The 15,196-nt window shown below is 31.4% G+C and overlaps 1 protein-coding gene across 1 annotated transcript in view; it reads left to right on the top strand.

Annotated features, from left to right (window-relative positions):
* The window catches only part of LOC129964146 (cadherin-87A-like), a 70,661-nt gene that overhangs the window by 38,214 nt on the left and 17,251 nt on the right, over positions 1-15,196 (top strand). Inside the window, exons 18-30 of the mRNA XM_056078852.1 lie at positions 102-174; positions 860-932; positions 2,923-3,101; positions 4,008-4,134; positions 5,820-5,968; positions 6,157-6,289; positions 6,814-7,029; positions 7,249-7,406; positions 7,590-7,739; positions 8,600-8,722; positions 9,724-9,910; positions 10,653-10,870; positions 14,139-14,336. Coding sequence (XP_055934827.1) covers positions 102-174; positions 860-932; positions 2,923-3,101; positions 4,008-4,134; positions 5,820-5,968; positions 6,157-6,289; positions 6,814-7,029; positions 7,249-7,406; positions 7,590-7,739; positions 8,600-8,722; positions 9,724-9,910; positions 10,653-10,870; positions 14,139-14,336 — 1,984 coding nt within the window. The remainder of the gene's footprint in view (positions 1-101; positions 175-859; positions 933-2,922; positions 3,102-4,007; positions 4,135-5,819; positions 5,969-6,156; positions 6,290-6,813; positions 7,030-7,248; positions 7,407-7,589; positions 7,740-8,599; positions 8,723-9,723; positions 9,911-10,652; positions 10,871-14,138; positions 14,337-15,196) is intronic.

Raw genomic sequence — 15,196 nt, 5'->3', positions numbered from 1 at the left:
ATAATAATAAAATTTTATTTTTAAATAAAACAATGTTTTAATAATTCGTGAAAGGGTTTTTTAGTTAAATTTTTATTATATATCTCAATTATATTTTTCAGAATAATATTAACAGTTCAAGCCAGTGATGGTGGAAATGGTGTCGTCACAACTACTGTCAAAATCACTGTAAAGGTAATATCCAAATTTTTCATCCATTCAGCTTATAGAATAAATGTTTGCTTATGCTTCTTTTGAGAAAGATTATTTTATACATTTTTATATTCACTTCTTTAAAACGAACGTTTTTTCATTATTTCATCTAGTTACTTTTCTGATAAATTAATACAATAAAAAAGAGAAACTAACAATTAAAAATTTAAATTTATTAAAAATTCATGCATTTAAGAGTGATTTAATTCAATTAGTTAAATCAGTAATCACTGAATTGATTTCAAAGTTTTTATGTCATAAATATCTTTTTTGATTCTGCGTTTTGAAGTTGCGTTATGATATAACAGCTCTGTATTTATGAAATAATGTATGTCTGACATAGTTATATGCATGAAACGCAAGCTGAAAATAACGAATAGAAAAATATTATTAAATAAATGTAAATTTTCTGCCTAAACTATTTCAAAACGAAAAGGGCGTCACTTTGTTAGATCAGTATAAAATATTTTCAGGCAATTATCAGTTGACTATGCTGATCTTTACCTTAAATGTTTTTCAATAATATATGTGTTTTTCTTACTTACATTCCTAAATATTATATCAAGCAGGTAAATCTATTAACCATTATTCGAAATATTTTCTCGAATAATTCCTTCAGTCATTTCTCTCCATCACATACGCTTTAAATATTTCTTTTTAAATTTAGGATGCAAATAACAACAAGCCGATTTTTGAGAAAGAAAAGTATGAGGCTAGCATACCAGAAGCTTCACCTCCAGGTACTGTTGCATTCATAAATGAACTTTAAGCTTCTCAAAGTTTATGCATGTTATATCATTTTAATTTATATTTACGTTTTCGTATTCATTTCAGTTACACGTATGAAGTTCACATTCATTTCGATTTCATTTTCTAACTAAATGCCCAAAATATATGCAATGTTAAACAATTTTTAATACATTTGAAATCGAGTTCGTGTGACTTTTCTCTCAACCACAGCAATCTTGGATTAGCGAAGTTCACCAATAAGTTGACATTAGCTTTTCTAATACTTTTGTATTTCTGACGAATAACATGAACAAGACTGACGGATACAAACATGGAACACTGATGGATATATTATAGCAATAAAACCTGTAACGATAGTTAGTTCGAGCGAAATATACTGGCTGAATATGAAATCCTCCCGGCGAAATCACACTGCCTCGCTCAAATCCATATCATATCTCTCTCGAATCTCCTCCCGGAACAGTTATTACAGTGGGTAGGTTGCCATCCTAGAAGAGTTTCAGAGGACACATTTGCTTTTCTCTAGGGCGGAAAAATCTCTTGTAACACTCCAAATGGAGAAAGACCTTTGTTTCACGTAATTATTAATATACCAGTTTTTGAATAATGAGAATGAAGTGCACAATCAGAATTTAAAATATCTTTCTTTAAATTTTTGTTCTAAAACCATGCCATACCAAAATTTATATAACACTGATGAACTTTATGTACAGTACACATATTAACTAACTCTAAAGAAATCGCATCTTCTTCATTTGGAACTGGACTCTAATGTGTAATGTCTTATTACCTACAAATAATTTTACACCTTTAACCTTTGTTTTTACCTCAGATGTGTTTGAATTTATGGTTAATTGCTGCAAAAGAGAAATTGAAGTTCATGGCAGATCGCAATACATGGCATATCTTATCTTCCATTGGTTTGAAACGATCTTCTCTGCCTCTTTACCAAGCTCAACTTCAAAAGGATACCTAGAAACTTCATCCACTTTTAATAGATAACTAAGAGTTTAAAAACGGCATTGGGCACATCATCAGGGATTGAATAAAATGATTTATAGAATTTACATTAGTTTTTTTCCTTAATTCATTATATAGTATATAATTATCAGGGTGACCCCAAATTCATGTTATAAACGGTAAGAGTTTTTGCAGGACATTATAATAATCATTTATTGTTTAGGAAAGTACAGCCGCAAGTGACCAGGAAAGGCGAAAACACAGAAATAAAAAGAAAGACAAAGATTTATTGACTTCATCTTTGACATGCAGTGTTTACAAAAACTGTTCAAAACTGAATCCACCAACAGTGTTACATGTTTGACAGCGTCGGTGAAGCGATTTGTGTACACTGCCAAGGATGCATTGCCATGTGCAGCACATACTAATGTTCGATATCCTCAGCTGACTCAACTGAAGTCTAAAACCAGATGCTCAAAAATGTCAGGTGTTTCTCATACATGCGCAGAAGCTGCCGATTTTCAAGAAACAAGATTTTTCAGTTGGATTAGCATAAATAAGAATCTTCGAATGTTGCCCATGAAAAATAATCGGGATTGTATAAATCGGGAAATAGGGGTGGCTAAAGGACTCTTTCACCTTGCTTAATTCATTGCGCCCTAAAATTCTCCAAAGGAAATAAGAAGATGACAGGATATATCTTTCCTTTTATCTCTCATTTCTTATTTCTTATGTTCCAATTTCACCGTATCATATTCCGGTACAATAAATCATAGCTGCAGTGTCTTGCACCAGCCCTTAAAGTTTATAACATGATCACTTTGAAGATATTCATCATGCAATTTAAAAAAGAAATTGTCAATGCATGCATTACACGAAGTATTTTTGGCATTTAATTAAGTATAACACTCTCTAGTATCTGAAATAAAATATTTCCTAAGTTGAGAAGTATATCCAAGCAAAACGCGGATTAACAGTTTCTCCACGGTTCTTTAATATTCGACAATGAATTGTCCGCAGGTACTGTTGTGGAGCAGGTCTCCGCCACCGATGCGGATACCGGAGTAAATGCCGAAATCTCCTACAGGATACAGAAAGGTGGCTTCGATGACTTTACAATCCATCCAAGATCTGGTGAAATTAGCGTCAAAGATGGAGCCAAGATGGATTACGACAGGAGACAAGAATACAATATTGAGGTGCAACTAATGAGTATCTACAAACTCTCCCTGCATATATTGCTATCATTTTTTAATTCGAAGTCGATTTTTGATTTTCGATAGCAATTATACTAGTTGTTATGAATCTCTATTTACATAAAAAAAATAATGTCATAAGACTGAAAAAAAATATTTACTTTTAGACAAGATGTCATAAAATTACTTTAGAATCTTGGAGCTATATATATTAGTTAATAAAATTCAATATTTTCAAAGATATTGCTTTAGAAATTAAATTTTGAAACCTATAACAAAGTCAAACTTGAATCAGTTACATATAATTATATGAAGTATCTCAAAATGTAAATTTATATTTACGTAATATTTTGCTAAATTTGGAAAAAAATTTTACGTAAATTTAATTACGTAATTTAAATCTAAATTTGGAAAATTTTATTGCCAAAATGGATCACTTTATTATAAAATATAGTATGTTGATTTTATTTAAAATTTTATATATATATATATATATATATATATATATATATATATATATATATATATATGTTCCTGGTACGGTTTTTAGAATCAATCCAATTTTAATAACTGGAATTTGATTGATTTTAAATTCTCAAATATCCTATTTTATTAATTCATTTGTTTTCGCTATTATGTCGATTCTTAGCGGTAAGCAATTAACTAAGAGACATTTTCTCCTAATTTATGCTCACATTTATGAATATTTTAATTCAGTAAGTGAAACAATTATCAAGATAAATTAAAAATATTTAAATTTTTTTTCAATCACTTTAAAAGTTTTATATTCAAAAATTCATATAACTGTTAAAATGCAAGTCTCCTGTAAATGTCCCATATATTTCCTAGACCATTTCATGCTTATTTAAGGACAGTGTCGAATAACGTTCTGTTTTTCTTGTCGTGCAGATCGTCGCAGTGGACGGCGGGAGTCCTCAGCACACAGGAACCGCAACCTTAGTGGTTCAAGTCCTCAACAGCAACGACAAAGCGCCTTATTTCACTCCTTCTACGCAACGCACTCAAGTCACCGAAGGCGAGTTACTCTGAAGAATTTCTTTTCAAATGGGATTTATTTACCTTAGATTCTTTCGTATTTCTAAGGATAGAGCTTTGTAATCGATTTTTCAATCCCTTCTTGATACGCTAGTGCACAAGCTTTCAATCTTCTTTTTTATTTTTATTATTTAGTTTTGCAAAAATATGATTAAAAAATGCATGATTCATGAAAAAAGCATTTTTTTCAATGAAGAATCGGTGCATGTTGAATGAAATGTACACAGTTTTGCAGATGACTGGCCGGAAAATAGTCATACTGGTAATACAATTTATTTTTCTGTCGAAGGGCATGATCTGTAAAACTGGAGAAGCGATGAAACGCATCTGTTTCTATCAGAGCAAAGAATGAAAGTGGGAAAAATATTTTTTCTTAGTGCTTTTACTAAGATATTTTAATAGGGATTTTTTTTGACAGGTGCCGATTCAGAAAATGTATCTTTGAAAGATATGAAATAAATCAATAATCTTTGAAAGATTCGGCCATTTTTTAAGAGAGCGTATAAAAATAATGAAATGAAAAAGTGGTATTTAAATCAGGGATTTAGAGAAAATTTTATAATAAAGTAAACTGGGCAATTTAAGATTTAAAAAAATTAAGAAATGAATTTACGATAAAATAAAATAAAGAGATATCATTATATATAGTTACCAAAGAATAAGCCTTTTTTTATTTATTTTATTCAATTTAAATTGTAAATGAAGCTTTTGCATCGAATATATATATATATATATATATATATATATATATATATATATATATATATATATATATATATCAGACATCATGCTAATTTTTACCTTAAATAAAATTCATGCATTTTTATTTAACGGCAGAAGGCAGAACTGAAAATACGGTTCCTCAATTGTGTTGTATATAATTAATGTACTGAATGTACTATTCTTACATCCATGTTTTGTTCTTAATTAAAAATTGTATAAGTTATTTTTTAAAACTTATTTATCAGATCTCTAAAGCTTGAAATAATTAAAATCGGATATCTTTATTGAATTGAAACATTATGTAGCACTTTCATTGTACCTTAACGTATGATGAGTGTGGCTACCGCCAACTTAAGTGAGGAGCCAAAAGGGAAAAATTATAAATGCACCCAAATAATAAATATTAAAAGAAGATGTTAAAGAGGGTGCCATTTTCACTTTTTGGAAATCTTTTGTATTAAAATTACTCCACCAAAACTAAAGTAGTATTGGTTGAGAATCTCTGGTTTAGAGTTATGAATTTCTGCTATACTGCATCTCTCTGATGACAGTTAATATTTTAATTTTTTTTATATTGATTGTAAATAAATCATATTATTTTAATTAAATTAATTTAAAATAAAATCTAGTTAACAAGTCTGAGATCCTTCTGGTAAAGAATTTGAGAAAATATTTATTTCAAAATTCCATAATATAATGTAACTGTATCCGTAATTTAATACATGTGGGTGCACAACATTCCTACTACTATTTGTATCAAACTCGTATTGTATCATACCTTGTTTATTGTTACTATTTTTATATTAATCATGTTGCATATATACATACATGCCGATTGAAAATAACGTCAACTAGCTCAGATTCGCTAGTCTTGTCTGAATGGTTAGCTAACCATCTACAAACATAGTAATAAAAGCATTGCACACTATTGTTTCTTTTCAGATCAGAACGAAGGGCACATATTTTACAAACTGAAGGCAGCCGATCCTGACATCACTAATCCAGATTCACTGATCTTTGCCGTGTCTGAACCAATCACAGCCACAGACAAAGACGGTCGTCAACTACCGTCGCAAGTAGCAGGATACAAGGTACGCAATTTCAAGCAACTTTAAATAAGCTCCTTTTTAAAATAAATAACTTGCATTATTGTAAAAGTGATGGAACAAGTAATGGGCAAAAATAACTATTTCTTCCGAATTATTTCAAAGAGTATTAGCATATAAATTCATTTGTTTTTCTTTATTAATTATAAAAATATTGAAATATTTTTATGAAGGCTTTCTTTGATGTTATTCCTGAAACCGGTGAAGTTAAAGTGTCCAGTCGGCTGGACAGAGAAATGGCTGCGATTGTTACCATGACAGTAATTGTCACTGACATTAGCGCAACCCCACCTCAAACCGGAACAGGTATTTTAATATTTATTTATCCGTATTTTAGATTATATACATATATATACATTCTTTCTTGCCCCTTTAAGCTATTCAGTTTTAATGAATATTGCATATGCTGGGCACATACAAATCAGTAGGTCTATTATACAGAAGTATCTCGTGGGGATTTAACTGCTTATTCTGTAAATTTCCAGTAATCTTGTCAATTAAGAGTTGTATGAAAACCAATCTTATCATATAAGTTTTTTTGAATGTCTCAACAAAATGTTATATTTAACAGAATTTTCAAGCAGTAACTCTATATCGTAGTTATAGATATAATTACTACATGATAAATAAAATAGTAGATGTTATTTTTCTTAATTATTTTGTCATGAAATTAATAACTATTCTGTTATTGGTATTTTCTTAAAATGTGATTAATTTTATTCATAACTTTAAGACTCAAAAATGAAATTTTTATATTAATAGTTTTTCTGACAGAAGTATTTTTTTTTTCGTAAATTGATTCCACAATGATTTTCCATTTTTATTTTCAGGAACTCTTGTCATAACAATTATTGATCTGAATGATTTCCCCCCTTCTTTCCCACGTCCTTGGAGCCCCGAAAACCCGGAACTGCACATCAATGCAATGGAAGAACAACCGAAAGGCAGCGTTGTTGCCACTTTAGTGGCTACAGACCCCGATTCAAACATTGCGGAGTACAAAATAGAGCCAGAAAACGAATTCTTCCACATTGACAATACCTCAGGTGATCTATCTAAATGCCTTGAGGTCTCCCATACGCAAAATTAACAATCATAATTATATTTTAATTTACCAAAAAGACAAAAAGAAACCTTTTTAATTTTTGAATTCTGACTGAACATAAACAAAAAAATAACATTAAATGTGTTTGTTCATTATCTTGAGTGAAAGTCAGACTGAATTTCTGAAAATCACCCCTGAAATATTAAAATTTGTTTTGTAGGTGTTATTAGTGTAAAGAGCAGAGTGGATTATGAAAGTGTAAAAGAGATAGTTTTCAAAGTCGTCGCTTATGACACGGGCATACCACAGATGTCAGCGTCTGCTCTGATTACTGCCAAAGTGTTGAACATCAATGACAACGACCCAATGTTTGATCAGGTATGACAAGTTTTTAAAATCTGATAGTTTAATGTTCCAAGTTCCTTTAACAAAACATTTTTCAGTTTTAAGAGATTTTTCCTGCCTTTTTAGTATATATTCTGTTATTTTTTTTATCAAATTTCTGAAGACAATTAGTGATAAAATAAGAAAAATCTACTCTAAATATGAATGTTTCCCTAGAGCTCCTACCACGCAACTGTGCCCGAAAACTCTCCTCAAGGTACGAGCGTCATTGCGGTGAATGCGACGGATTCGGATGCCGGAGACTTCGGAGACATTCGATACTCGCTACTCGGAGAAAGAAGCCTCGATTTCACCATCGATCAAAAAGTAAGTGCAAACCTGCAACTTTCTTACCTTCTTTAAAATGCACTTTGTGAAAAAATGGCAATGATTACCCATCGAGGTTACGAGGAAGGCAAGCAGTTTGAATCTGTAGCTGAGCTTCGGAAATCTTTGAATGATGTGTGGAAAAATTTCTGTCAAGCAGAAATTCCAACTTTATATGAATCGCTGCCAAACTGATTCTTTGAAGTAATCAAAGCCAGTGTTGGAAGAATTCCCTATTAATAAGACTTCTATTTTCACTATTTATAAATATCCTTCTACTTTTTTGCCAAAGTATGATGTGATCAAAATTAATTTTGTTATTGTAATTGACGAATTTTTTGTTTAAAGTTTCAGATGCAGTTATCTGCTTGTAAATAGGTTTTTAAAGTTAACTCATTAACTTGTTCTGAAAAAATTCAATGTTCATCATCTAACTAAAAAAAAAAAAAAAAAAAAAAACCTTGAGTCTTGAATTTTTCACATAGTGTAGATGTTTCACCTTCCTGTTGAACATTTTTTATGCATTGTTAAGAATGTTACATCAACTACTTTTTTTACATCAGATTTTACCAAGCAACTGCAATAATGCGCAGGACGAGAAAAATTTTTAAAAAACTCGATTAAAGAAGATTTTTTTTTCAGCAAATCAGTTTTTACACTGTTATGAAAGATTACATAAGAAAATGGACGAAAGCTTTTCATTGAGAATCATCAATATTTGTAAATAATTCAATCAAAGGCAATTGTAAAATATCTTTAAATACCTCATTTTTTATCTACGATAAAAATTAAATTTAACATATTGCAATTTAGGAGGTATATTTTCTGTCATCTTAATCCCTCCTTTTTATACCTTCCAGGGAATCATAAGAGTTGCAGCAGCAGCCAACCTTGACCGGGAATCGACAACTTCAATCACGCTTCAGGTCGTTGCCACTGATCAGGGCCAAGACATAAATACCAGACGAGCAATATCAGTGCCTGTAAGTGTTTTTCGTATTTCCAGCGAGTAATGTTTATTCACGATTTTGAACTCATCAATAATTATCTACATCGTATAATTTTGCTTCCTCAATTAATGTTTTTGTATGTATTTTTTATTTATAAATTCTCTTGAATTTGACTGTATTTTTTGTTATATGTCATTGCTTGCATTTTTGAATATTTTTATTGATTATAATTGTGTTTCATTAAGCAAATAATATTTATATTTGGATGTTTTATAATTAAGTTTAATTACGTGATTTCTTAAAAGCATTATTATCATAATTACAAATAATTATCCCTGTATTAAGTATAATAGCTGTGCGATACCCTGACTTAGCCAAAGGCCATGTGGGAAACTTGAAAGGGCCACCGAAGAGGAACCCTACCTAACACGAAGGAAGAAACTACACTAGATAACATTTTACACTTGTAATGAAACCTTTAGAAAAAACGTATATTCGTACAGAAAAAGAATAGGAAATAAAAATACATTACATTTTATGTTATATATTAAGTTGTGAAACGTTAAAAATGTATAAAATACATTAAATGAGCTCTAATTTTTTTACATTAGGGGAGAACTAAAGACAAAAGCTTTAACAAAATGTCCCTAATAGAAGTTTTAATGTCTATAATTTTTAAGAGTTCTTCGACATCAAAATATATCCAATTTCTTGGCTATCTGTGCCTCTGTTTTCGCCATAGTGCACAACTTTGATCACGTGTTTTATAGAACCTTCTTCGGTACCTCACTGACAAGTCGAGCTTCGCTCAAAGAAATGACTTTGACGCAAAGAAAATACACCGTGGCCAGTGCATACTTGGTTAAGATAGAAATCCCCTCCATTAGGTTAATCGAAATGTTTTTAAAATGCTAATAATTGTTGTTCGCCCCTTGATGGAATTATTGAGTCTCTCCTGCCAATCCCTGTATTAAGTATGTATCTCCTAAGTGTGCATTGAGTTCAGTTTTTCTAACTCTTTCCAAATGTTCCAGCTGTACATTAAACTGGAAGACAGGAACGACAACCCTCCGATGTTCAGCCAAAGGGAATACGAAGCTTCCATTGTGTCAAACCTTCCCATATCTCCTCCGTCGTCGGTTCTGCAGCTGACGGCTGATGACAGAGACATCGGTGAAAACGCCAAGATACTCTACAGCATTGTTTCTGGAAATGAAAAAGGTAACGTTTTGCTTCGTTTCGATGATTTTATTTTTCTCGGGGGCCTGTTGTATGGTGTTATTTTGATTTCTTGTATCCTAACATGAAAAGATCGTCATTCAGGATTCTAATACACATCAGAAGATTTCAGGTCCACCTTTTTAAAGTAATGTGAATAATTAGTTGCGATTAATAATAGCATAGATTAATATTAATGGGAACGGATTGACCATGCAGACTATAATACGCGTATCCACATGTTTTTTTTTTTTTTTTACCGAGGCAATCTAGCTTTATAAACGGGAAATAACATTAATAATAGTTCAAATAATAGTTCAACTCGATGAAAAATGTGAAGAGTTGCATTGGAAATTAATCAATAAAAGTTTGATCGAATCAATATATATATATATTGTTATAAAATTATATTTACTAGCTCTCTTAACGTTGTTTTTGTAACTCTAAAATAAAAATTCAAGTATAAGTTTATAAGTTAATGCAGTAGACTAAACAACTTTTTTTTTATAACTTGCAGTATTTAGTACACCCAGCTATTTCGCAATTACCATTATCTACACAAGTTATATAGTTTACTTACAATTAAATCAGAAAAGATATTTTATTTAAATCAATGATCTCTAGTAATAAGTGTTGTTTTGAATGCCAATCAGAATTCTTTTTAAAAACTTTTTGTCCATTGCTTTGCTGAAGAAATGTTAACATATGATTTTATCTTTCATCATCTATGGTATCATACTTGTAGGTGTTTTCGACATTAATCAAGAAACAGGTGTCATTTATCCTGTGAAAGAATTGCCTGAGAACGTGAAGAGTTTCAAGCTGAGGGTGAGGGCTGCAAATCCTGGGGACGAAGAGAACATAGACGAGGCCATTGTCAGGATTAAGATCGTCGAGATCAATCAAGACAAACCAAAATTCATTGTGCCAGCCACTCCCAACGCTACGGTTGAAATTTTGGAGGTAAATTTCGTAACATTCTTTGTTTCAGACATTTTCATTATCACAGCATAGTCACATTTGAGGCTAATAAATTCAACTTCACAGGTTTTATGTGTAAATTATTTTCATTTTGATTCAAAAAAATGTAACTCGTTAGCTTCATGGTCTTCAATGCTTAGATCGTCTTATGTATATTCGGAAAATATTGTAACGTTTCTCCTTTGCCTTCACATGGTTAAGGGCACCCAGCCTAGATGTAACGTCTCCCGCTTTCCCACACATAGGTAAGTGCATACGGACCTCCAGATGTGGATCCTTTTCTCTAGGACAGTCATTGTGCTTGGTCAATTACTTAAATATCCAGGCGTGAGAAAAGAAATATGTATTCCGTCGTTTCAAATAGATCCATCATGTCTTCAAGAGAGAGGAATGTCGAAGTATCTAGATGCTAAACTTTCTTTTCCTTTATGAGTCCTCAAGTCATCAAGTACCGATCAATCACCAGCAACTATTGTCATTAAGTGTCAAACCTCAGTGCACTTCAGCCGGCATTAGTTGCGAATTGATTGTAATTAACATGAGCTCAAGAGACAGCTGGTTGTGCTGGCACAAAGATGGTTCCTTAACAGACACTCCCTCGGTCGGGTTTAGACCATTGAGGAAGCGTTGCTGAGCAACTATTAGGTGATAGGGAACTCAAGTTCACCAATAGGAAACCGGAGATGGGTATATGAAGAAAATAAAATGCGGTTTCTTTTCCAGAGAAAGAGAAGAAAAGGGCTTCGAATTAGAGTTAGTGGAAAAATTGTTTCTGGTTGTTTGAGAAGCTCCGTGTGATTCGGGCTGCCCGGAGTAGCCGTTTAGAGATAACAGCCTGTTAGTGATTTTTTTTGGTGACTCATTCGCCAATTTGATCGAGGATCTATTTCGTAATTGAACTGTTATTTGATTTTTGTAAATAACATTAACCTAGATGAGGGCAAACTTTTCTTTGTAAATATATAAGACTGTAAATAAAAGAATTATTTTTTTGTGCTTCTCTCTTATTTGATCGGTCTTGATCAACAATATTTTAAAAAGAGCGAAATATTAGTTCAGCATGGATGTGGACAAGGAGTGCATATTACAAAACCAAATTAAGATTTAAATGAACAGCACGGAAAAAGTATTGATAATAAAAATAATGTAAAAGATAGAAATGTTTAATTTGATCGAAATACAGAAAGTTAATCCATTAAGAATGATCCTGGCGGCTTATAAACTGCGGTTTCAATGTCTCATGCCTGTTTTCCTGTTGAGTTGCATGATTTTTTTTAATGATTCATTGATGATTATTACAGAAATTAACAAGAAAATTAACAAGATTTAGAAAGAAATTGCTTCACATTCCTATTGTTTATTTGTTTGTGTCTTCTAATTTTTAGCTTCTACTGAATGTATACATATGACTTCCTTTGTTATCTGAAATTTAAAAAGTACACTGGTATATTACAGAAATGTTTTGATTCAGAAACTACTGCATTTGTCCATGTTTTGGGCAATAAACGAATTCCACACAATAAAGTCTATTTGTTACGATGTAATCCCTTATCAATCTTATTTTCGGTATCGGCGTGATAATTGAACTTCTCTCCAGAAAAGATCATCTGTGAGGAGAGAAGAAATAGTAGTCTCAAGGAGCAACACTTGGTGAATACGGCGGATGGATTAACGAAAACAGTGAAATGATTCTGAAGTTTCTTTTCTTGATCTAGCTGCATTTGGACGAACATTTTCTTATTAAGAAAAAACCTTGCGATGCCTTCCATCATATTTTAGAGATTTATCATTCAATGCTTCGTTACAGTTGACGAACTGTTGTGTGTACCGGTCTTCAATTATCTTCATTAAATAATGTCCCTAAATCTATAACTTGGTTTGTTTTTTGTGTGTGTAGTTTGCCAGGCTTTTTGTTACGTGCATCGAAAGAATCATTTTCAAATCGTCGAAACCGCTCTTTGTAATCTGAATTTCTTGTGAATGTTTACCATCGAAATATCAAACAGTAAACGATGTGTTTCTGGTGCAAAATTATTTCCAATGAAAAATCATCTCTCCCTCTCTCTTTTTGTACACACACACATCATTTAAAAGCAAGCTGCGCTACCGATGTCATTTATTTAAAATGGGCAGACTAAAATCTCTTTATCAAAGAATTATATCTGACTTCTCTATTTAATTCTGAGATTATTTATTCATAATCTTATCATATTCATTTTGTGAATCATTGTCAAGCAGGAATGGAACTTTTCTCAATTTTACGAACATTAAGCATGAAAACAATGAAATCAATACATGCTCATTGACACAATCCAAGTTCGCTGCGCTTGTAGCAGCTGTATATAAAAAGACAACAATAGGTTACATTTAACTGCATGATTCCGCTGTTGTTACGTTATGTTTGACCACGTAGCTGCAACAATACATTTGAATTTTCTTTCATGATTTAATCCAATCATTAATTTTTTAATAGAATAAGAAAGAATACATAATAATAAAAAAGGCGTTAATTTAATGCACATAAAAAACACAGAAAAATCATCATAAAAATCTATGTAAAAAGTGTTTTATACATAGAAAAAAAAAGGACGGAACATTTCATGAAGAAACCTTTGTTCCTTTTTCAGGACTTAGATCGAACTATAAAGCGATGTTCGCTTCTTATTGACAACATACCTGGGACTTGTAGCTTGATAATAAATTGCATTCTGTCTAACCATCTAATTCTCTCTGATGTCTACGATTGTCTTCCTCAATCTGTTCTCTTCTACTTTCAGTCTACGATTGTGTCTCTAGGCCAAAGACTGAATGTCAAGTTAGCAAGACTTCATATAGTTCATACTTATTTTACTCACAAGCATTTACTTCATTCGGATACCGCATCTTTTATTCAAGATGTTAGACTATCCTCTCTGTTCGGTATATCATATATGAATACATTAAATATCGTTTACTGAGAATAAAATACTTCGACAGGGAATGCACAAATTTAAGAGTAATAATTGGCAAACCTTTCCATATTAACGTGTTTTCTTCTATTCATCATATTGATTTAAAGCATAATGTTTAACTTCTATTCCCATTTTGGTCTTTTGGTTTTGCTTTTCCTTACTGTTTATAATGAATGATATTTTGCATTTTAAATTGACATGAGTTTGGCCCAACTTGGCCAGTATTGAACCCATTAGTCAATCTCTCACTATTGTAAAGAAATATTAATAGAAAATAAACTGATTCCACTTCCTTTCAGAACCAAAGCGTACCTGATTTCTTGGTACTCATAGTATCCGCAGAAGACAAGGATCGAGGGGAGAACGGGCGAGTGTCGTATTACCTGAAAGTGGGCGACACCAACGTGGAAGAAACGGAGCATTTCAGAATCAATACTGTGACAGGAGAAATACGTACGAAATCTATCCTGGATCGCGAGGAGAAGTCCAAATACCAGGTAAATAGCAATTTTTTTTGGAATAAGTGATGTGCACGAAAAAAAAAAAAAAACGTAGAGAAAAGAAGTTCGTTTGAAAACTAGATTTAAAACAGATTATTTGCTTGATTTCGATTTCTTGTAACAAAGTGTAAAAATATAAAATGTATACTTTCTCTCATCAAAAGGCAGAAGAAAAAAATCACCGTCTCTTGTTTATTTTCAAAATGTAATTGAGTTTTTCCGTCGTGTATGTTCATATTTTATTTCACATTTCTTGAATCCTTTCCTCATATCTATTAAAGGCTTGAATATTAATAACAAATCTGTAAAAAATGATATATTGTACATTTGGTTCGTTATGATTCCACTCAATCCTTAAAGCGAACGAATAAAAGAGTCTCGTTTCATTTTGCAGATAATACTCCAATTTCATGTACACGTTCACACACACACACACGCACACACACACACACACACACACACACACACACACACACACACACACACATATATATATATATATATATATATATATATATATATATATATATATATAGTTTTTTATTGTGGTCAAAAAATAAAAATAACTCCTTAATAGTCTGTATCTATTATCGAAAATTTTCTTATTACTTTTTGCTTCGTAGTATTTTCTTTCCAAAAATTATATGTTTCTATCCATTCATTTTTAATTGAAATATTAAACCATATTCTGTTTAATAAATTCACTGGTTATTAATACGATGAAAGCTCCATATTTTATCGCGTTCAAAAATATTCAAATATATTTTCTTAAATATTTTAGAATTAGATTAAAAATTATCAAGAAAAATTTAAACATCTTAACTCACGTTATTTGAATATTACAGTCATTTAATTTA

The sequence above is a fragment of the Argiope bruennichi genome, chromosome 1 (assembly GCF_947563725.1).
Source record: "Argiope bruennichi chromosome 1, qqArgBrue1.1, whole genome shotgun sequence".
NCBI classification, from domain to species: Eukaryota; Metazoa; Arthropoda; class Arachnida; order Araneae; family Araneidae; genus Argiope; species Argiope bruennichi.
The sequence above is the reverse complement of the archived record's forward strand: the minus strand, read 5'-3'. Positions and strand labels throughout refer to the sequence as shown.